The 21,686-nt window shown below is 40.5% G+C and overlaps 1 protein-coding gene across 1 annotated transcript in view; it reads right to left on the bottom strand.

Annotated features, from left to right (window-relative positions):
- The window catches only part of PCDH17 (protocadherin 17), a 94,568-nt gene extending 73,098 nt beyond the window's left edge, over positions 1 to 21,470 (bottom strand). Inside the window, exons 1-2 of the mRNA XM_075139147.1 lie at positions 20,860 to 21,470; positions 16,179 to 19,228 (exon numbers count right to left, since the gene is read on the bottom strand). Of these exons, the coding sequence (XP_074995248.1) occupies positions 16,179 to 18,794 (2,616 nt within the window). The 5' untranslated portion in view covers positions 18,795 to 19,228; positions 20,860 to 21,470. The remainder of the gene's footprint in view (positions 1 to 16,178; positions 19,229 to 20,859) is intronic.
- Positions 21,471 to 21,686: the final 216 nt, after the last annotated feature.

Consider the following 21,686-nt stretch of genomic DNA (forward strand, 5'->3'; position numbering starts at 1 on the left):
TGACAGAATAGTATAATTGTTTACCATTGCTGAGAAAACATTAAATCGTCCTCATTTATCACATTATGTTTTCTGCTCGCTGTAAGTAACACTGTTATTTTATAAGACAGTCTACTTGTGCGCCACACATATAGAACTGCTAATAGATGTATGCACTCCACCCCACCTGCACAAGATAATATCTGCTCCAGAAAATAAAAGGAAAGAGATAAAGCACATTTTAGGAACAAAATATGAAGCACTCCACAATTTCAATGCTTATTTAGCCCTTGTACCGTGCTGTATAATCTTGGTGGAACTGAAGCTTGTAAGTATAATTCTAGTGTAACAGAAACCCCTGGAAATAATTAATAAGAGGTAGTAGTTCGTGCATAAAAAAAAACAGGGGAAGTTCAGCAAGCCTTCTATTTAATAGAAGCCTTAATGAAGTTGAACATTAGTTGCTTTTAACCACATTCAATATTAAATAACTACTTTGACTGGATTAGCAGAATATACAACAGACCATTAAGCCTGATTATATTAAAAAAACCTTTTGCTTAAAAAAAAAGAAAAAAGAAAAAAGTAATTGCATTAAAATGTACTGGGCATTCTCTTATCAAATTAACTCTCTAGGTCTAACTTAAAAATATGGATTTAAAAAAACATGGTCCAAAATGACAGTTAAAGGTCAATGAATCAAGTTGCCAATTATATTTTCTGGTAGCAGATGGGTGCAATGAAACCTAATGATTGAATTTGAAACGCTTTAATGCACCTTTTATCTATGGCTCCCACCATGTTGAGTCTACCTTAGTATTCCTAACAGATATTATGTTTACTGCATAACAGACTCAACTACAATTAGCTAACTAGAATGAAATCTGTGCTTACCACAATATCCAGCTTATTCTAAGAATATCATACCATGAACTCAAAATAACAATACATTTGGGAGTGTGTCTTTGATAGCATTAGGGGTTTTTTTGATTTTTCATTCCAATCTACATGTTAAATATGAAGTCTAGAAATTAAGACATTAAAATTAGAGGGAAACTTAAAAAAAAATAGTGCCTTGAAATTTAAGGAAATGATCAAAGTATTTGTCATAATTTCAAAAATATTTTTCTCTCCTTGTGTTTAGAACCTTTTTTTTTTGTACAGAGAGAACCTTATCTTTTCTTTCTTTCTTTTATGCACACAGATTCTACAGTGCAATTGTGAGCTCCTGGCATTTTATTTTTAATTTTGAGACATATCTGAAAGCTCTTACTCAGCTGGAATTCCCAGTGAAGCCAGTAAGTGCTGTAGAATTTGTTCTATTCTTACCACTGTTGTCTTCCTGTTTCTAAGAGCAATGTTTTCTGAACAGATAAAAGTTTATAAACTGTGCAGTACTATATCGTGGAGAAGGAGATCAAATTATGGCCTGTTAACACTGACAAATTATTTTGTACTCACAATATTTAGTAAGGGGAAACAGCGACACTGGATACTTTAAATCTGTTAAATTTGTGTTAACATCTATCCGCTATGTTTACCTTCTTCTGTCCAACCCATACTCTCACTAAAGGCAACAATAAAACTCCTACAAGCCATGACCTGAGGTCCGCTGAAATCAATGGATGTTTTCAAATTGGTTTCAATAGCCCTTGGATCAGTCTCCTTACTTCAATTATGGGATAAGTGAGTCTTTACATAGTGTGCTACATTCCCACAGATACATATGTTGTATGCTGAAGAAAGCTGCAAAGGAGCAGGAAGAAGTTTACAATAGTGATAGAAAATGAGAAGAAACTCTTAAATGTAATATTCCTTTATCCCAGCATATGGTCTTCTCTATGGATGGCATTTAAACAGATTTGTAATGGCAATGACAGGGAAAGGTGATTAGCTGGGCAGCAAACACTGTTTGTGGCACAAGACTCCGGTTCTATGTTTCTTCCCTACGGAGTGAAAAAAATTAGCAACGAAGATAAAGCAGGACTTGACTCTGAAGCCACACTGCCTGCACAGAAAACACACATAAAGAGGAACTCTGAAGCTTTCTTCCTAGGTGACGATCAGAAGAACAGCAGTAAATCTAGATCACCTCCTTTCCTTTAAAGCCGCAACCTTATCCCCTTCCTCTCCCTAAAATCCTTCCCCAGAAAAGCAATGATTCACTTATATTCCTTAGGAATTAGGAAGAAAATCACAAATGTTAAAACTTACATTATTACCTTCTGTCTAATTTCTTATTTCGGTCATGCAACTATTTATTTCAACATTTTGTTAAAAATCCCAAGCAAGGTATTCTATAAACATTTTGTGACACAAATACCTTGGCACAATTATTTCCTCTTAGCAGTAGAAAAAGACACACCACTAAATATGCTGCCAAAATAATGGCTGAATTTATGACAGAATAGTAGATCATCAAACTTTACAGCCTCACATGCCTGTGCAAGGAGATTTTCAACTGTAAAATGGTGATGAGTTGATTTATTATTTGTGACATAAGATAAATAATTTAGGCTTGCACAAATTTAGCAAGATGTTCTGTCCCTAAATATATTTTAAAGCCATAACAGTCATGTGTCTATGATGAGGTACCTCATAAAATGGAAAGTTTGATCGAATACACCATGAATATAGTAGCAGTGGTCAAGTAGGCTTGGACAGAAAAAATAAGGCCTTTCGGCTATGGGGCTTTGTGTAACCATCCACAGCTCTGTCACTTCAGTGTTAACCTAGTGCAATGTCTTCATACAGGACTCTATATAAAGTTGATTCAGAACAAGAAAAAAAAATAGTTATCTTTCTCGATAGGATCACCTCATCTTGAACACAACACCCATTTATCTAGGGATCTCCACAGGTAATCTATAAACTCACAGGGGTGACTTTGACCTGTAAATTCTTAACAGCCTGGGAAAAAAAGAGTTCTGGATTACCCCTCTCATTACAGCTTGCCGTATCAAGAGTCTGAAATCAGATTTTGTTGTTAAGATAAGGAAGATCTCCATAAGAAATGTTCTCTGCAAAGATTCCAGGATTAGGAAAAGTCTTCTTTCTGTTCCAAACCAGTGTTGGTTTGCCAACATCTAGGACACTGCTGCAAGTTTCACCAGGGATAGAGAGACTGAACATGAATGCTAATATTTTACTGAGGGGCTAGTTAGAATACAGTGATTAAATTATGGGTTTGCCTCTGTATCTAATTAACAGGAAGCTCATCCAGCATGTGAGCACCTTTTTCAAAGAGAATGCATGCAACAGCAACTGAAGGATGCATATATATTTTAATTTATTTATTTTTTTTTAGTCATGAACTTTCAAAGAAAATCGTCAATGCAACCTTCTTTAAATAATGTCCACATCACAGAAGTCCCCAAGCCAACATTCAGAAGAAGTGTGTGTCAGGGGAAGTCCCTTTCAAAATGGGAAAAAAATGAAAATGTGACAGGTACAGTGCAAGAAATTCCAAACAAAAACTCATGCAAAGGGGAAAAAAAAAACTTGTTAAGATTGTTCATACTGCTCTTCCTGAATATTCAAACTGGATAGTGCGTAACACAGACTAATGCTGCTCCCTGCAGGTGGATCAGGAGCCCACATGAAGCCACACCAACTTCCAATTTCACTGGAATTCAACATGGAGTTAGGTGCTTAGCTGCAGAGAATAATCTCCAGGAGTGGAGCCTTTGCATGCAATTCTTCTACACATGTGCCCTCAAAACTTGTTTTCAGGTAGAAAGACTCAGCAGGAGTTGAATTAGTTATTTCCATGGAAAGTTATTAATTTACATAATTTCAGGGCCATCATAACTTACTGGTGCTTCTTTCTAAATAAACACACCATTGTGCCATTGGGAATAAAACAAAAGCCATACAATACTAAGAGACTACTATATGGCCTTCAGTTCACATGCAACTTTATTAACTTCACTGTAAATTCCTAAGAAAGAGTAAACGTGGGTTTGTTGGTTCTTTTTGTTTAAAACTTCTCAGGCATAAAGTACTAAAGTACAAAATGCCCTTCTGAAATATGCTAAGATCAAGAGCAAACTCATTCACTTTCCATGAAAATAGAATTAGGATCCTACTCCTAGGACCTTGCGTATCAAACTTCAGCGTAAAGACTTTCCAAGGTAACGGTATAGAGCCCTATTCCTAAAGATTTATAATAGGATTGCTGCTTTAACCTTAACAACAGCATAACAAACAGCACCAATATGATGATAATCCAAGCTACCAGCAACCTTAAGAATGTGCAAGGAATAGACAGATACTGGCAGGAATTAATCTGCCATTTTCACACATCTGCCCAAGGGAGGTATTGTAATTGCAAAAATTTACTCTTAGACTGCTGAGACTCATAGTAATTATGTTTCTTTTTTAATAGAAATAGCCACAGGTAGTAAGAAATTGGGTTTTGAGGTGGGGAACCGGGCATGCATTCTAACCCAAATTACTATGTAAGTATCTTTATTATAAAATATTATAGAAAACCATGGCTCAAAATTTAAATCAGAACAAAACCTTTCCTTTAAATAAACTCTTCTCCTCCCATGGCTATTCAACACGTATGCCTATTTCTTCATTTACTGGTATCAGCAAGACCAGTATGACTGCAAGCAATTTATCTTTATGTAAAGATCTTTGCCAATCCTAACCAAAATTCCTGAAGCTTACATTTGCTTAATAGAAACAGCTTTCTCTTGCTTTACTTTCATGCAAGTAAAGCAGACTAACAAGTAGGTCAAAATCTGGAAATCTAGCTACCAGTTCCTAAGGTTCCTTTGCCAGTATCAGGGGATGAAAAAAGAGTGTGTGTGGTCTACATATATTTTAAATGAACTGAAATTAAAGTTTTCTTCAAAATTCTGGAAGCCTGTTTGAAACAAATGAGCACAGGAAAGTACTTAAAATGAGTTATTTCACACTTGAAGGAATTATTATTTCATTACCGTCACATTATTGAGATAATGAGATATATACTGTTGGGAAAGATCATACATATGGTGGCCAATGAATAAATAACAAAATAAATTCATCCAGTTACTTCTCCCCCTTGCAATACTATATCCTGTTAGGCCTGAAAAGAAGCTACAGGTGGTTTAAACCGACAAAATACATTTACAGATTTAGACAAAACGAAAAATATGTATTGAAAGAAATAACATAAACCATTTTGTTTTCCCCTCTTTTTCACTCAATGGCTACAAAGCTGACTGATACGTTCCTTGCCTCGGAGCTACGAGATGCAAATTAACACGGTTGATGGAAGCAATTGAGGGCTGATTATTCTCACATGTCACATGACTTTATACCTCTTTTTTATCATTACTCCCAATCTTGAAGTCTGATAGTGGGATACACAGTTTTAAGCAAGATGTATAACTTCCACCATGAAGTGGAAAATGAGGTGCTTCCTTACCTATACTCCTGCCTCAGGAAAAAAATGACAACAGCATTTGTCTCTAAACTTGATGTTTTCCAGGTTGCAGCAAAAGGTGCGGATTGACAGCATCTTCCAAAACACTGTTACACAGCTATGTACAAATCATACACAATATCCAAAAAAATAAGATGCACATTGGTCATTAATAATGCCTTTTATCCAGCTAGATAGTTCTTTTGAATCCGTGCTGCTTTCCTTTCTATGTATCTCCACATACGTGTTCATACACACAGTTGTATTATCTGACGTGTAGTCTAGAAATCTAAATAGTTTCTGAGACTTCGTGGCTGCCGTTTTTAAAAGGCTTTTAAACTCATTATTTCCCAAGCACTCTAAATTCCACTATATACTTATTGTCATTTGAGCCACTGAAATGATGAAGAGATCAGAAAAGAACACACTTGGTACTTTACAGCTGTGGCTGGATAATCTTGCTCATGATCATCAAAGCAGGATTGTTTTTATGATCTTCAAATCTGCATATCAAATTACACAAGTCTATGTGAAAAAGCAAAAATATCAAATATTCAGACATCAGGACTATCTCAATAGAGTACTAGAGAATGCAGTTGAAGGCTAAGTGAAACAAACAGCTTTTGCAGATTTGCAGTGTTTTTAAAGTAAAGGAGAGAAGCAACAGGGAGCAGTTCAGCTAACACAGACTCACAGATTCTGGGCTGAATTCTGCACATGCTTACTCACATCAGCAACTCCATTCCCGTAAGTGATCTATTTAATTCAGTGGTGTTATTGACCTAAATTAAAATATTCACTGAATAAGTGTTTTAAGGATCATGCCTTGAAAGACATAATACTAATGCAATTATATATATATAAGTTAGTTTCCATAGGCCTTGGAATTACTTATGTGCTGGTTAAGGACATGGTCCTGCTTTTTCTAGATTTGTGGAAAAGCAGACTTTTCCTCAATACGAGTAGGAACAAAGCCCAGGTGCTGAATGTGAGGTGTATTATTAAAACAATATTCTTTTTTTTTTGTCACCTTTAAAATTTTATAGAATTTAAATATTTTCATTAAGAGTTAATGAAAATTTGTTTAGCCCACTTCAGCTCACCTTTTTTTTAAACTGAGTTGTAGCTAAACAATCTTAACCATAAGCGGTTGCTTAGCAATCAGCAAAGAACGAGACAGAAATATAGTAAGTAAAGAAACTGACTGACATGTTCTGTGTTTGAATCATGGCATTCATTAAAAACAACAGAATAACACCAACAGAAGTTTGAAACAAAATTCTATTAATAAAAGAATACATATAACTGTCTTTAGGAACAAATTATGCATTTAAAAGCTACAAATTGTGATTCACATGTCTGCTCTCTGTGAAAAATCCTTTAGCTATTATTAAAAATACATTAAAATCCTTCAAATTTTGTTGAAGCCATTATTTACCTTTTGTTTTTAATTCAATTGTCAAGTGCGTTTCCAATGATTTTAAAACCAGTATATATCTACAAAGCAAGCAAGAGTTTATAGCTTTGAAGACTTGAAATTGATTTTTAATGCACCAGCTTTCAAACACTACAAAGGCTGCTCTCTGCTGATAAAGACAGTAAACAAGAAATTGTCCTTTAAATGTTCCCTTTAATGTTTTTCTTTAATTAAAAATCAATCAAAAAACATTGCAACATTAAAAATTTTAAAATTAAGACATTAAAAAATGTTTAAGGTTTTTGACACATGACGCATTCAAACTAGAATGAAAACTTATGATGCTACTTTTGTTTACTTCTGTTAGTTTAGACTTTCTTTGCACTGTAAACATTGTTAATCAAGAAATAAAAACACATAAAAGTAGTTTATCACTGAACACAGCTCTTTTTATTGAGTAGAAATGTTAAAAATATGATGAAATAAAACTAGACGTTATAAAAGTACTGAAGTAAATGCTTTTTAAAAACCTTTAGATTATTTTAATATATTCCTTTCCTCTAATCAGACCAAAGCCTATTTATGTAGATTAGTTACATCTAGAGCCTCATTTATCCAACCTGTATTTATCCTTTGATCACAAAGCTTGTTAACTTAAATGGTCTTTTATTGTTATGATTCGTTTTCCCATAATTATGTAGTTTAACTGCCTGATTTTTTTTTGAATAAATATATGCAAACGCGCCAATCATATTCAGCAGTGTTATGCTGGATGCTCAATGAACTGTAAGAGCCATTTCAATACAATAAAACTGCCTGGAAGTGTTCCAGGGCAAGGACTGCAAATACCAGTAATCATAGTGTCACTAGAACTAGTACAGGCAAATACAAGCGTGTCACGCATATATCAATAGATGGTCTGAAACACTGCCTGAAACTAATTTCGCATGTCTGTCACTGCAAGCACTTACAATGCATCGATCAGAGGTCCCACCCACACAGCTGAAATTGTGCATTTGTATCTTGTAACAAGGCTTTTCCTTTCCCTTTTAGAGCCCTCCTTTGGCGTGCCATGGAGGCTGCAGCACGCAACCACGCAGCAGGGAACAGGATGCGATTAGAAACTTTTCTATTATGGGTAAAAGTATTTTATAAGCCAGAGGAACTCTGATCTGAGACATACATCACAAAGCCAGTAGAAAGGTCCGTGGCTAAAATAAAATACTGTTCACTTGAAAGATTGTACTTGCCTAGATCGCTTATAGCGTACCAAATTGAAAATAGATCAGCACGGGACTGATTGTCTCGAGGGCTGAAAGAGGAGATATCCCCTCACTGCACGGAAGATGCAAATCGATCTTTATGCTGTCCTGTACAAATAACACTAATAATTGGCTGAAACTATGCAGGAATATCTTTACATGCAGAGGGACTCCTCAGTTTTGAGGACACATTACCAACAAAGGAGCTATCTTCTCATCTCAAGCAAGTGAGAGATGAATTGATCTTATGCTATCCTTTCTGTACAGGTAACAACACTAACTAGTGGAAACAATTCAGCAGAAGACAGACATGCTTCTCGTGTGACCTTAATAAGTAGGAATTGTATCAGCAGCCTTTGGGATTTAGCTATAAAATATATGACTGCTCAAGGAGGTTATTTAAAGCACTGCCTAATATCCTAATTAACCGGGACATTCATACGAATTTGCTTGTTCTTGAATGTAGTACTTAATACTGAGTATTTTATCTAAAATGCTTAATAATTTATCTATTTTTTTCTTTCTCATAAGATTTACAGTAATTAATCCAGAATCTTCTTTTGTTAAAAAAAAAAAGAAAAGTCTACAGCAGACTAAAAAACAAAGGTTGCACTAAAAAGACCATGATAAATATATTACTAGGACTTAGAACACACCCTGGCTAAGTTTTATGGCAGGCTGTACACGACTCCATTTCATCTCACCATATCAGCAAAAGCAGCAACAACTAGTTAATCTCCTTGTTGCCCCCTTAAAAACATAACAAATGAAACACTTAAACTCAATGAACTTTTCACCGAAATCATTTTGCCACTCTCTTCCTAGTACCTTTTTCTTTTTTTTTTTTTTTCTTTTTTTTTTTTATTTAGGTAAGAGCCTGCAGTCCCCTGAGAGTTTCACTTATTTCCTATATTTTTGAACCCTTTAGCATTAATTTCACCACTTCTCTTCTTACAGCTGAAGTAGAGATACAATTGAAAGTATAAAGCTCTCAGGCTATCATCTGCTGCAAAAATTTGTCCTGACTGCTCTACTCTGACCTTTTGACATCAAAGGATTGCTTCTATACTTTTAAAGATAAAAACAGAGCTGTGTTTCTGCTCCGGTCAACAAATCATTGTTTAAGTTCTTTTCACAGAAAATTCTTACCTGTTGGAAAATACTAATACTAGCGTCAAAATGTCTTTTCTTTATACGTGCAGGCACTCCTCAGTCTTGAAGAGGTATCTCAAGACCTTTGCCATGCATCCTATATGTTTTCTTCAGAAAGAAAACAACAACCCATATACATACACTTTTTATATGTAGAATGAGTGTCTTGCATAGCGAAACCTAAAAGTAATTTGACAAGGCATTTTAACTTTTGTGGAAACAACAAAAGAAAGAGAAATTAAGCAGGATCTTTAAAAACTTATGTGTAAATATTACCCAGTATGTCAATGTTTCCTGGGGAGGACGGTAGTGAAAAGGAAGAAAAAATGCTGGGGAAAAAGGAAGGAAAAAAAAAATCCCAACTGGTTTACAGTCAAATGTTGTGACTCAGGAAGAATTTATTTTTTTAATGGCATTTTTGCCTCATTAGTGAAGCCAGGTTGTAACTATGCTTTCTTAATACCAAGTGATATTTGCAAATATTTTACATGTATCTATTGATAATTTTCCACGTAACAATATTTGCTGAATTTTAAGAATAATGAGGTATTATACACACTTTCAAAAATATGCAAAAACGTGAAAATATGTGTTCAGCAATATGTTCAAAGGAGTCTTTGGTTTCTTCTTTCAGCTGCACACCTGATTATGTTACAGTTCACATCATAGTTACAAAATCTTCTAATTTCCAGTCTCCTTAATTGTTTGTAAAGAAGCTGTAAGAAAACATCAGAAAAGGCTGAAATCTGAAAATAAAAGGCCCAATCATACTATTCTTAGCTGCACTCTGTAAGGCTCTTAGTCACAATTTACTCTTGAACCACTGAAATCATCGATGAAGTCAAAATTATGCTATTGACTGAAATATGAGTAAGAACAGGCCTTTTCATCAACGTGGGTAAGGATAACAGAAACCTGACCAAATCTACTGTTAAAAGATAACTCTTCAAAGGATCAGTCATTGCAATTGCACTGGTAATCACAAATTTGTGTGGATTTCCCCATTTAAGATTAGGCAGTGACAGTGAGCACCAAGATGAGGAAAGCTCAGACAACTTTAAGAGCTGTGGAGAGCTGTGATCCAGTAAATCCTGCATGACTTGCTTCATGTCTCTTATTTTAACTGCACTAACTTTCTTCAACTCTTATACTTCATAAAACAGCAAGTTCTATGGATACATTATTAATCTTAATTTATTGGTTAATGAGAATTTCTGTTCTGGCAATATCATTTTCTTTCTCATACTATCAATATTCTATTTCAGACTCTTAAACTGTCTTTTTCTCTATTATGTTTATTGTTCTATATTATAGCATTTCATCTTGGAAAGTTCTTTAGATCGCAGGAATGATCCTTTTGAATGATCATCATGATCATCAGGAATGATCATCAGGAATGATCCTTTTGAAATAATATTGCTATAAACAGTATGGGCAAGGAGCTCAAGATCAAGACCAGAGCAGATGTAACACAAAACAGGAGCCCAATTCTGCTTCCTCTGCCTATTTCAGCATCCAGGGCGGATGCCATAGTGAGCAGTATGTTGCCAGATCTGGTCCTAAAATATATGTACTTTGTGTCACAGTACTATCCGGTGTATCTTGACAAAAAATGACTTAATGCTTCACAAAAATATAGAGAAGATCCTGTCCTGAAAATCTTACACAGCCAACCCCGGTATTGACTTCATTGAATAAGCAAAACTAAAGCTACAGAACGACATAACACAAAATCATACTAGCTGCAGATTGTATTACACAATGCAAACATTCACAGGAGTTATTTTGCAAGACATCTAACCTTGTAAAACACTGTAAAAACTACCATAATGCATCTTAGCCAGGTAGTTCTGAAGTTTCATCTGATGACAATTTAGTGTCCTTAGATACAGCCCTAGAATACGCAGCTGCGAAATATGCAAACTATGAACCTGCAAACTTGCAAACGTGTAGAACTGCCCCAGTATCCTCTTGGTGCAAAAGGTTAACTTCTACTAGCTCTAGTGAGAGAGAATAATATTCCTCATTTGCAGCAGAAGATATAGAAATAAAAAATGAATACCTCTGTTTTCAGATTGGAATTTAAAACTCTCAGAACGAATGCAACTTCTGTGAGGAAAGCTGCTTCTCCTTATACTGCAGCAGATGCAAACTTCTTGTTGCAATCTTGAAATTTCTGAGCTAAAGTTTCTCAAAGTAAAGCATTGAATAGTATATCTAAAGACAGAGCAGCACTAATATAGCTTATGTTTTTTATTTCCTCTGAAGACTCTATCTTCTTAGGTACTACTAGACACCTGGCGACGGAGCTGCAATGGGACTTGACAGTAATCTGTTGACACATCATAAACATCAGGTGCCTGAAGTATTAATGACCTGTACTTTATCTTAAAATGTTACAGGACTGCCTAGTACAGCAGCTACAGTGATTCCCAGCTTGAGAGCTACTTGCAACACAGTCATTCTTTTTTAGCTGTTGTTGAGCAAAAGCTGTGACCACCATTTTCTTTATTCTCATTCCTGTTATATTTACAAACCTCTCCAAGATGCACCACAAATATAATAATAAATAATCTCTAGGATGATCAACACTCCTTGCATATGCAGATAGTTTTCTACAATACTGTTATGTCACTTTGAGGAGCCTATTTCTAGAACCTGTTTGTTTAAAGAAACTATTTATTTCCCTTTATCTATCCACTCTTTTATCTATCAGAAAACCTGCCAGAAGAAATTGCGACTTGTTCACCCAGGGAAAGGTGAACTGATTAACTCAGAACTTTCTAGTAGGAGAGACATGAACATATATGTGTATGTTTGTACATGTTATTTCTTTTTCTGGTGTCTGCTCTTCAAAACAAAGCAAAATCCTGTTTCTCTTAGTCAGGTGAGTAGGTCACCTTGATTTACTCACCAGAACGAGATGAACAGAATTTGCCCAGTAGTCTTTAAGGTCTAGAGTGAACAGAAGTCTTCTTTCAGCCACGTAGAGTTTCCATTTTCTCCTGCTTTCCTCTTTTTTTCCCCCAATAAAAATTAATAGTTTGGACCTTAATTGATTCAAAGGTCACATGGAATTCTGAATCTGGCAATGAGAATTGTATAGCACTGGCCTATATTTAAATATTTTTAACTGACTTGCATTTGAAAGCACTGTCTTTAAGCTATGTTTAGAGTATGATTGCTGAAGTTAAAAACAATGAAACGTGCTAAAGTGTAGCTGTTCTGACTTCCCAGTACATTACTAAACACTGTTCTTCATCCACATCAACCTCATGTGCGCATCAAATAACAAGCGGTCTATCTTCGGAGGCCCTAAGCACTTGCAAGTCTCTTGCACCAATAAAAGCTGGAGGTATACTGCATCCTTGGCTATCCATCCAAAATTTTATACGTATATATAGATAGTATACAAGTTTAAATTATTTACTTTATGGTGCTGAAGAAGTTCATTGATTCATATAGGTAACGTGCAACTACGGCACATAGCTGGATGCTATGAAGTAGTGAGTAAACACACAAGTTGTTAAACTGTGTGACTAATGTATAACAGAAGTCACTTAAGGAGAGGTAAGATTACACCACTCTTACACGTATCAGGCAATACTTTCTTCAACTGCTGGTCATTTTGGGTCAGTCTGAAACCCATAGTCACTAAGTAACACTTTACTCCACAGGTATTCATTCATATAAACTGGGCTATCTCTAGAATAAAATACTATTCATGAGAAATAAGGGAAACATAAAGCCTATTGACTTTACTAGATCTTACTGCAAAGCAAAAAAAAGTGTCATGCACTCCTAATGAGAGTGAGAAAATTTGGATCTTACTGAGAAAGAAATTATTTATTTGATTTTAAACATTTATAGACTCAATTGGATGTACTAAATAATAATATCATATTTAGTATGTATATATATGCATGAATATATAAGTATGTGTGTATATATATATAAAAATATAAAGTTTTAATAACAGGCTCTTGCTAGAGAATTCTGCCATTAAACACTTGCCGAGAAAATGAGAGTGAAGAAAAGCAGTTCCATTGCATGAATCATATAGAGTGAGATTATGTGGCTCAGTAACATATCTGGAAAAACTAAAGTGAATATTTGCTAGAGAACACTTACGCAATCGTTTATCTTTCCTTTACTGAGGTAACGAAGAAAACTGCTTCTCTGAATTGACTAATGAAAGGAGATGATAAAGCAGCTGTTTGGATTCTGTATCTTTTTTCCGTGGCTATACCTTTGATTCCTAACTGTGCAATTTATTTTTCCAGACACAGTTTTCCTGGAGTGATTAAGGATATAGTAGATCCAGAGCGAGGGCTGATCCTTTACTATTTCTCCCAAAGTCTGCAGTTTGAATTTTACATGAGACAGAAGTATGGGACCAGACACAAAGTAGTATCTACATTCTAAATGCGAATTTTATATAAAATTTACTCCAGGGATGCAGAGATGGAGAATGCAAAATTTATTTTAGTAATGCAAAACTATAGTGAAGAGGATCAGATTTTCTCATCTAGCTGCTTTAAGTCTGGGCCTTTCCAAAATAGAAACCAACTACTCTGTTTCATGCTGCGTATTTGTTTTGTCAATACAACTACAAAATATAGTATCAATAAATATGTTTGAGCAGGTTGTTCACCAGGGAAAAATGAATGTTTCCTAATCTACTGGCTGGACTATCTAAACATCCAAAACACTCCGTGTAGATGTTCAGGGAAAGCAAAAACAATATTAGACGTACCAGTATGTGCTATGAGGAGTTACGGTTAACATTTCCCACAGTTGTTAACGAAAACTGTTATAGAAACCACAACACACCTTTTTAAGGGAGGAAATTCCTCTTTCAGCTTTATATAGATCTCAAAAAAAAAATCATGATTGATATTATACAGTGAACACTGTAAAAAAAGGAATCATATTTTCCATAGGGATTTTACACTACAATTGAATCTTTACTACTCAGTAGCATCAATACATGAATTAATTGCTTTATATAGACATTACATGGTTGTAGGAAAGTATAATTTTCTGTCTTTTAGTAACTATTACACTTGTCAGTAGGAAAAAAAAAGTGTTCTTTTTCTTTAGCATTCTGACAACTCCATTTTACAGTAAAAAAGTTGACATTACTTAAACAAGTGTCATTGAAAGTTATTTGTTTTTTAAAGCATGACTTATAAATCAAATTATCTCCAGTTGTGCCCTAACCTAAACTCTTTCCTGAAGTGTCACTTTTTGTTAAAATCAATTTCAGATTTTAAGTATTGCTCCACTCACCTAATTGATAGCAACACAAATTCATGATAGGCATAAAATGAAATTGTTTCTGTGACACAACTCAATAGTGGGTTGAGGATTAGTTCACAGTGACCTTGTACAGACAGCCTTTTTTCTTTTTTTTCTTTTTTTTCCCCCCCCCCAGTTATAAATATTCAATTTATAGGCCATCAGTAACTGGGATTTTTTTTTACTTAACCTGCCAATTATTGATGGCCACTTCTATTTCATTTAAAACACTAGATGCAGCTGGCAACTAGAACATTCTGTGTTCACAGACTGCAGGGTATGATAACTCAAAGGTATTATGAATTTTCTTTTGGTACATCAAGTGTCTACAGTGCAACTTCTTTCCCACTAGCTGCATACACAAAATGAGTCTGTGTCACTTCTGATACACTCAGCTCATTCCCCTATGACTCAGAACAGCATATTAGGAGAACCACAGGATAAAACAGATATGACATTTCAAATATATTTAATAGTCATTATCCAGAGCCTGCTTTCAATCCAAACGTTAAAAATCACTTTGGAACATACCTGTAGTATTTGAACATTAAGCTGCATTAATCATGAAGTAATACTTTAAGTTAAATCAACTGGAGCCAAATTCTGCCCTCACCTTCACTCTGTGAGTTCACTGCTCTGGAATACATCTTCTGAGTTTGGACTTTAAACTACCTGCTAAAAATTAATTCATTCTTTGATTAGCACCCTATGTCCAATGGTCCAAATTATGCCATTTCTCACATTCACAAAAGTCGGTAGAGGACAGTGTGGATATAACTGGCAGCAGAGTGCAGCCCAGCTGTAATTTCTAAATGAGCTTTGGAAGAAGAAAGAGCATGTAAGTCTTTCACTATAAAGCAATCATCAATATTGACTCAGGCTACTGGAAATCTGACTAGTTGTTTTGCTCTTCTATGACAGGATGCGAGTTTTGTTAACATTTGGGGGTAGGAGGGAATCACCACATACATTTTCTTTCTACTTGACTAAGCAAAATTTTCAGCGCTAAAGGTTTGGATGTTTATGGGGAGAGGAGGAGGCAATGGGGCCCCAATGATACTGTTCTGTGTCAAAAAAAAAAAAAGTATATATATTCTAAAGAAGGAAATTTAAAAAATTAAAAACATACATCTTGGAAAGATAGCTCATATTTACATACAGGATTGGAGGGCTATAATACACTGTTGCAATAGATGTCCTCAGTGTGTACAGTTTCTCCCACGTCCTGTTAGTTACTGCAGATGATATGACTGCTTCAGAAACGCCCTCCCCCTTCTCCACCCCGAACCAAGGCAAAGTGAAACCTGTGGAAGTGCCCACCTCTGTCTGACGATCTTCTGGGAAAATACCCCAGCGTGCCCCAAACGTACTAAATGCCTGCCTGCCCTCTCACATGCACCTCTTTTGCACTGCGTAACTCTGTTTGTTTCAGTGGGCATTTACTTTTGAATCACACGGGAAACACCAGTGTGACAGCAGAACCAGACCCACCAGATGTGGTCTGGTTCCACTTTCATTAAGTCCACCTCTCTTTAGTGACTTGTGTTGGTCCCTTCAGTGGTGCCTTACAGCAGATTTCACTGCAGACAAAAGGTGAAGTTAAACCAGCGTCTAAAGTGAGGTCCAGGGTATTCTAAAAGTCTCCTACCTGAATTATGGACATCCGGCTCGGGGGAGCCTCGCTGGCGTTAGTCCCTTGCCCTGTGAAGCTGGTGTGGCAGCCCACATGTCCCTGGGGTACAGTCAGGTTGTTGGAGGCGGGCTTCAGGTACATCACCTCAGACCTGGGAGAGCTGAGGGGCAGGCGGGTCTGGTAGTCAAAGTACATGGGTGAGGTGGCCAGGGATGGGCTGCTCACCACGTTCATGACATTGAGGGGGCCCCGGCTGTCCTCGCCCTCACTGGGCACCAGCATAATGTCATTCTTGCTGATCTTCTTCTTCTTGCCCTTGCCCCCTCCACTGCCACTGCCTCCTCCTCCCCCGCCACTGCCTCCCCCTCCTCCCAGCTGAGGGTGGCTATACTCGGCAATGCGACAGTTATAGGTGCGGATCTCCTTGTTCTCTCGCTTGCACTTCACGGCAATAGTGATCATGGCAGCCAGCAAGATGATGGAGACAGTGCTCAGCGTCACGATCAGGGGCAGCGACAAGTCCCAGTGTGGTCGCCGATGCTGCTCGCCATTCACCTGCGGCTCGCCAGCCTCGGGCAGGGGCCCCGCCAAGGCCCTGACAATGAGCTTGGCCACTGCGGAGAGGCTGGGCTTGCCATGGTCACTGACTTTTACCACCAGTTCAGCCACAGGGCTGAGCTCCTCCCAGTAGGGGTGCAAGGTGCGTATCTCACCGCTAGTGGGGTCCATCTCAAAGAGGTGCTCCTCATTGCCTTCCACAATCTCATACGTGAGGCGCCCGCTCTCCCCAAAGTCACTGTCCAGGGCGCGGACGGTGCCCACAGGGTAGCCCACCCCAGCATTGCGTGGCACCTGCAGCTCGGCGGTGTCATTGATGAGGGCGGGCAGGACGATGAGGGGCGCATTGTCGTTGACATCGAGCACAGTGACGCGCACCGTGGCATTGCTTTCGCGGTGGGGTGAACCCGAGTCTTTGGCCAGCACACGAAACTCGAAGTGTTTTGTCTGCTCATAGTTGAAGCTCCTCAGGGCATAGATAGCACCATTAGTGGGGTTGACGGAGACATAGGTGTAGATGGAGACGTCGCCCACATGCCCGGGCAGAATGGAGTAAGAGACTGTCCCATTTTGCCCCAGGTCGGGGTCCTGGGCCAAGACGGAGCCCAGGTACTCTCCAGGGATGTTGTTTTCAGGCACCTGTAACACATAGAGGTTCTTGCTGAAGCGGGGTGGGTTGTCATTCTCGTCGAGGATCCGGACGGAAAATGACTTGGTGGAGTTGAGTGGGGGATTGCCCTCATCACGTGCCACGATGGTTACATTGTACTCATCCTGTGCTTCGCGGTCCAGGGGCCGGTCGGTGACCACAGTGTAGAAGTTGTCATAGTTCTCCTCCAGGGTGAAAGGGACGGCTCCGGGCCCGCCGCCACCGCCCAGCACCCGGCACTGGAGCTGCCCGTTCTTGCCTGAGTCACGGTCGGTGACCCGCACCAGGGCAATGACAGTGCCCGGTGGGGCAGCCTCGCTCAGTGCTCCCTGGCGAACGGAGACAAAGCCAATGGTGGGCGCATTGTCGTTGCGGTCGATGAGGCGGACGGTGACCTTGCAATGAGCAGGGATGGGATTGGGCCCCAGGTCCCGAGCCTGGACATCAATCTCAATGAGGCCGCTCTCCTCATAGTCCAGGTTGCCCTTGACACGGATAAGGCCACTCTGCGGGTCAATGCTGAACAGGTCGCGGACACGCTCAGGTGCGTAGCCACTGAAGGAGTAGAGCACCTCTCCGTTGGTACCCTCGTCGGCATCGGTGGCATTAAGGTCAATGACGGCAGTGCCCAGTGGTGCATTCTCTGGCAGCTCTACCACGTAAGAGGCCGCCTCAAAGACAGGGCTGTTGTCATTGGAGTCAATGAGGCGCACGTTGATCTGCACCGTGCCCGAGCGTGGTGGATCGCCGCCGTCCAGTGCCGTCAGCACCAGGGTGTGGTGACTCTGCTCCTCACGGTCTAATGGCTTCTGGATGACCAGTTCTGGAAACTTTGTGCCATCACCGCGGGACTTCACATCGAGGGAGAAGAGGCCGTAGTCGTCACGGGTGAGCAGGTAGGTGCGCAGCCCGTTGTCCCCGGCATCCGGGTCGTGGGCACTGGTGAGGGGGAAGCGGGTGCCCGGCGCAGCATTTTCCGAGATGTCCATGTCCACTTGATCAGAGGGGAACGCCGGTGCGTTGTCGTTCAGGTCCTGGATCTCCACCTTGATCATGCAGATCTCCTGGTCGTTGGCGAACACCTCGAGGGAGAGCTGGCACTTGGCACTGCGCCGGCACAGCGCCTCGCGGTCGATGCGCTGCTTGGTGTAGAGCAGCCCGCTCTCCCCGTCCACGTCCAGGAGGTGCGGGGCCGAGTTCTCCAGCACCCGGAAGGTGGACTTGGGGCCGCGGCCGCCGCCGGGAGCGCCGCGCTCCGCAGGCAGCATCCCGCCTCCCGCCGCGCCCGCCGCCAGCCGCGCATCGCGGCCGATGTTCCCGATGACCGTGCCCGCTCCCTGCTCCTCCGGCACCGAGTAATTCAGGTTCTTCAGCGACAGGGCGGGAGCCCAGCAGAGGAAGAAGCAACAAATGGAAAGGTACATCCCCGAGCAGGGGTGGGGGTGGCAGCAGCTGCAGCGGCGACCAGGGTTGTCCCTGTCTTCTCTGCCTCCTGCACTGGGTTTGTTCTTCCTCCTCCTCCGTCGGCTCTCTCCCTTTTTCCCTCTTTTTTTTTTTTTTTTTCTTTCCTTCTCTCTCCCCACCCCTATATTTTAAGTTCCTGAACCTGTTGCTCTAAAACATCTGCAGAGACACAGGATGAGAGGCAGCAAATGGACCATGTAGCTCAGAGGGAGGGAGCAATCGGGGGGGGGCGGAGGGGGGGGAAGCAGCTTCGGCAGCGTTTCAGCAAGCGCTTGCCGTGCTTGCAGTCCCCTCGCAGTTACTTCGGCTGTCCAACTTCGGCAGTGGGAGGATTTCAAAAATCAGAAAATTTGCAAAAGATCTTCTCCTCCGGGCGGGCGAAGCGTTCCCGATCCTTGAATCCCCGCAGATGTACAAACAATAATAAAAATAATAACAATAATAAAAAATCGCGGCAGTGGTTGTTTTTCTAAAAACGATCAAAAAGAGGCTTTTTAAAATATGTGTATTTATATATACATAGGAAAGGGGGATGGCCACAGGTCTGTAAGCAGGGGTAGAAAAGCTTATTTGCTACTCATCGCTTGTGATGCGATTGATGGAGTGGAGGGGTGGGAGAGAGACAGAAGGGGAAAAAAAGTCTCAGCTTGTTGTTGAAGCCCTCTTCGTGTGCAGTGAGAGGCAGTGAAATGTCTGATTGCACCGCGGGGTTGTTGGTTTTCAGGGAGTGTTTTGCTGCATTTAGAGATTTAATCTTGCATTGCTTGCGGCGGAGAGCTGCATCTCCCTGCCATCGGTATTTCCCCCCTCTCTGTCTCGTACACCCTCACTCTTTCCTTCCCGAATCAGGAGGCGAGGGAACGAGGATTGCAGGGCAAGAGGGGAAAACAAAACACACACAAAAAAAACCCAGCAAAAACTAGTGTCCGGATTTGTAGTTTCCTTTCTCTCCCTCTACTACTAGCCTCCCACTCGTCCTTTTGTGGGAAAAAAAATTAAGAAGCCCACCAGCTGACTGTCATAATTAGCAATAAATATATATTTTGAGAGAAATCACAGGCTGTGATCAATCAGATGCACACTTGGGTTTCTTTAAGACAGGCCAGTAGCCGCCGCCACCACCACATCCTTTCTCTCCGTGTATCTATGCGTGTGTGCGTATGCGTGTCTGAGGAGCTGCACTTTTCTCGATGCAGTTTAATTCCAGTTTGCTTTTCTCTCCAGCCGAGGGGAAATCAACAGGCAACCCATGGCTGGACGCATAGATTAAAAAAAGAGAGCAAGGGAGAGAAAGGAAGCGGGGGGGATCGGGGAGGGGGGGAGAAAGAAAAGCCACCACACACACACACTCTCTCTCTCTCGCTAAAAGGGAAACAGTCTCTGTATTCACAGGGCTGCGCTGTCAAGTGCCTCTCTTTTCTTTCTATTCAGCATCTCCTTCCAATGACACTGCCGCCTAGTCCTCTTCATTTAGGGGAGGGGAGAAGAGGAAAAACAATCCTGGCGATGAATAAAGTGGGACACCTTTTAATCGACTAATTCGCTTATATTAAAACCTATGCAGTTCCGCGGTTGGTCTGATGCATTTTCTGCAGTCCTTTCAAGCTTTAACAGTCTCTCTGGGCATCTTGGTACGGGGGAGAAGAGCGGCGGCAACGCCAGATGCGTTCCTCCTCTCTGATATACCTTTCCCAGCGACACGGCGTATAGGTAAATATTGGGGAAGGGTAACTAAATTTTATTTCAGGTTCTTTTAACAACCAGAAATAAATGAATGGCACATCCAGAAATGCAGGTGTTTCAATCTGCTGGATGAGTCAGATCCAGCGGAACAAATCACATTCACTACCGCCTCATGTTCCTCCCTTCATAGACATTAGTTGCAGCTTCTTCCTAACGCTTCTCTGACTCACTCTATAGACAGGAGAAAAATTAATCAGATTTATATTTTGGAGGGGGGAAGAAAAAAAAAAAAAAGAGAGAATGGGGGGGTGGGGGTCGGATCCAGCTACACTTTTACTATACCTCTTTCTCCGGGAGACTGAGGATCAGGAAAACAAGGCTGTTATCCACTCACTGGCACAGAGGCGCGTCTGTCTCCTGCTTTGCTGAGTGTTTTTTAACCACCTTTCCTCAGTGTTATGTGTGAAATAAATCAGAGATCTTTCATATTAAAAGAAAAAAAAAAACCCAAACAACAAAAACATAGGTTCCCAATACATAGCTCACAGATCTAGTTCCGAGCCTCAGTTCTGCACTGTTTTTTTCTCCTTTATTTGAGTCCGGACCCAAAGTACACAGTTAATTCTGCAACCTGTGGTAGTGAGGCTTTCAAAAGAAAAAAAGAAGAAAAAAAATAAATACTCTTCTCTGCCTCATTGATGGGTGGCCCCTTTCAAACAGACGGTCGCCAGCCTGAGCCAGACAGCACGCGAAAGGAACGCCGATCCCCGACAAACCAGATCCATTTCACCAGCCGCCCGCAGGTAAGTGGAGAATTCAGCGAAAAATTCAACAGTTGGAGCCGCTCTCCGCCTCTCTCCTCTCCCCCCCTCCTCCTCCTCCTCGCCTCCCTCACTGCAGCACTGGCGGGGCCGCCGCGCCGCGCCGCGCTCGCCCAGCGCCGCTCGCCGACTGCCTCTATTCACCTCACGCCGCGGCTTAAACATTGATACGGATTCCCCGCCAGCCAATCGGCGGCGGCGGCGGCGACCGGCCCCGGCGCCCACCCGCCAATGGAAGGAGGCTGGGCGGGAGGGGGGGCGGGGCCGTGGCGGGCGCTGGGTGTCATTGATTAGATCGGTTCGGTGGGAGACGCGCGACGTGCGAAGGGCCCGGGCGGGCGGGCGGGA

Source organism: Calonectris borealis, chromosome 1, assembly GCF_964195595.1.
Source record: "Calonectris borealis chromosome 1, bCalBor7.hap1.2, whole genome shotgun sequence".
NCBI lineage: Eukaryota > Metazoa > Chordata > Aves > Procellariiformes > Procellariidae > Calonectris > Calonectris borealis.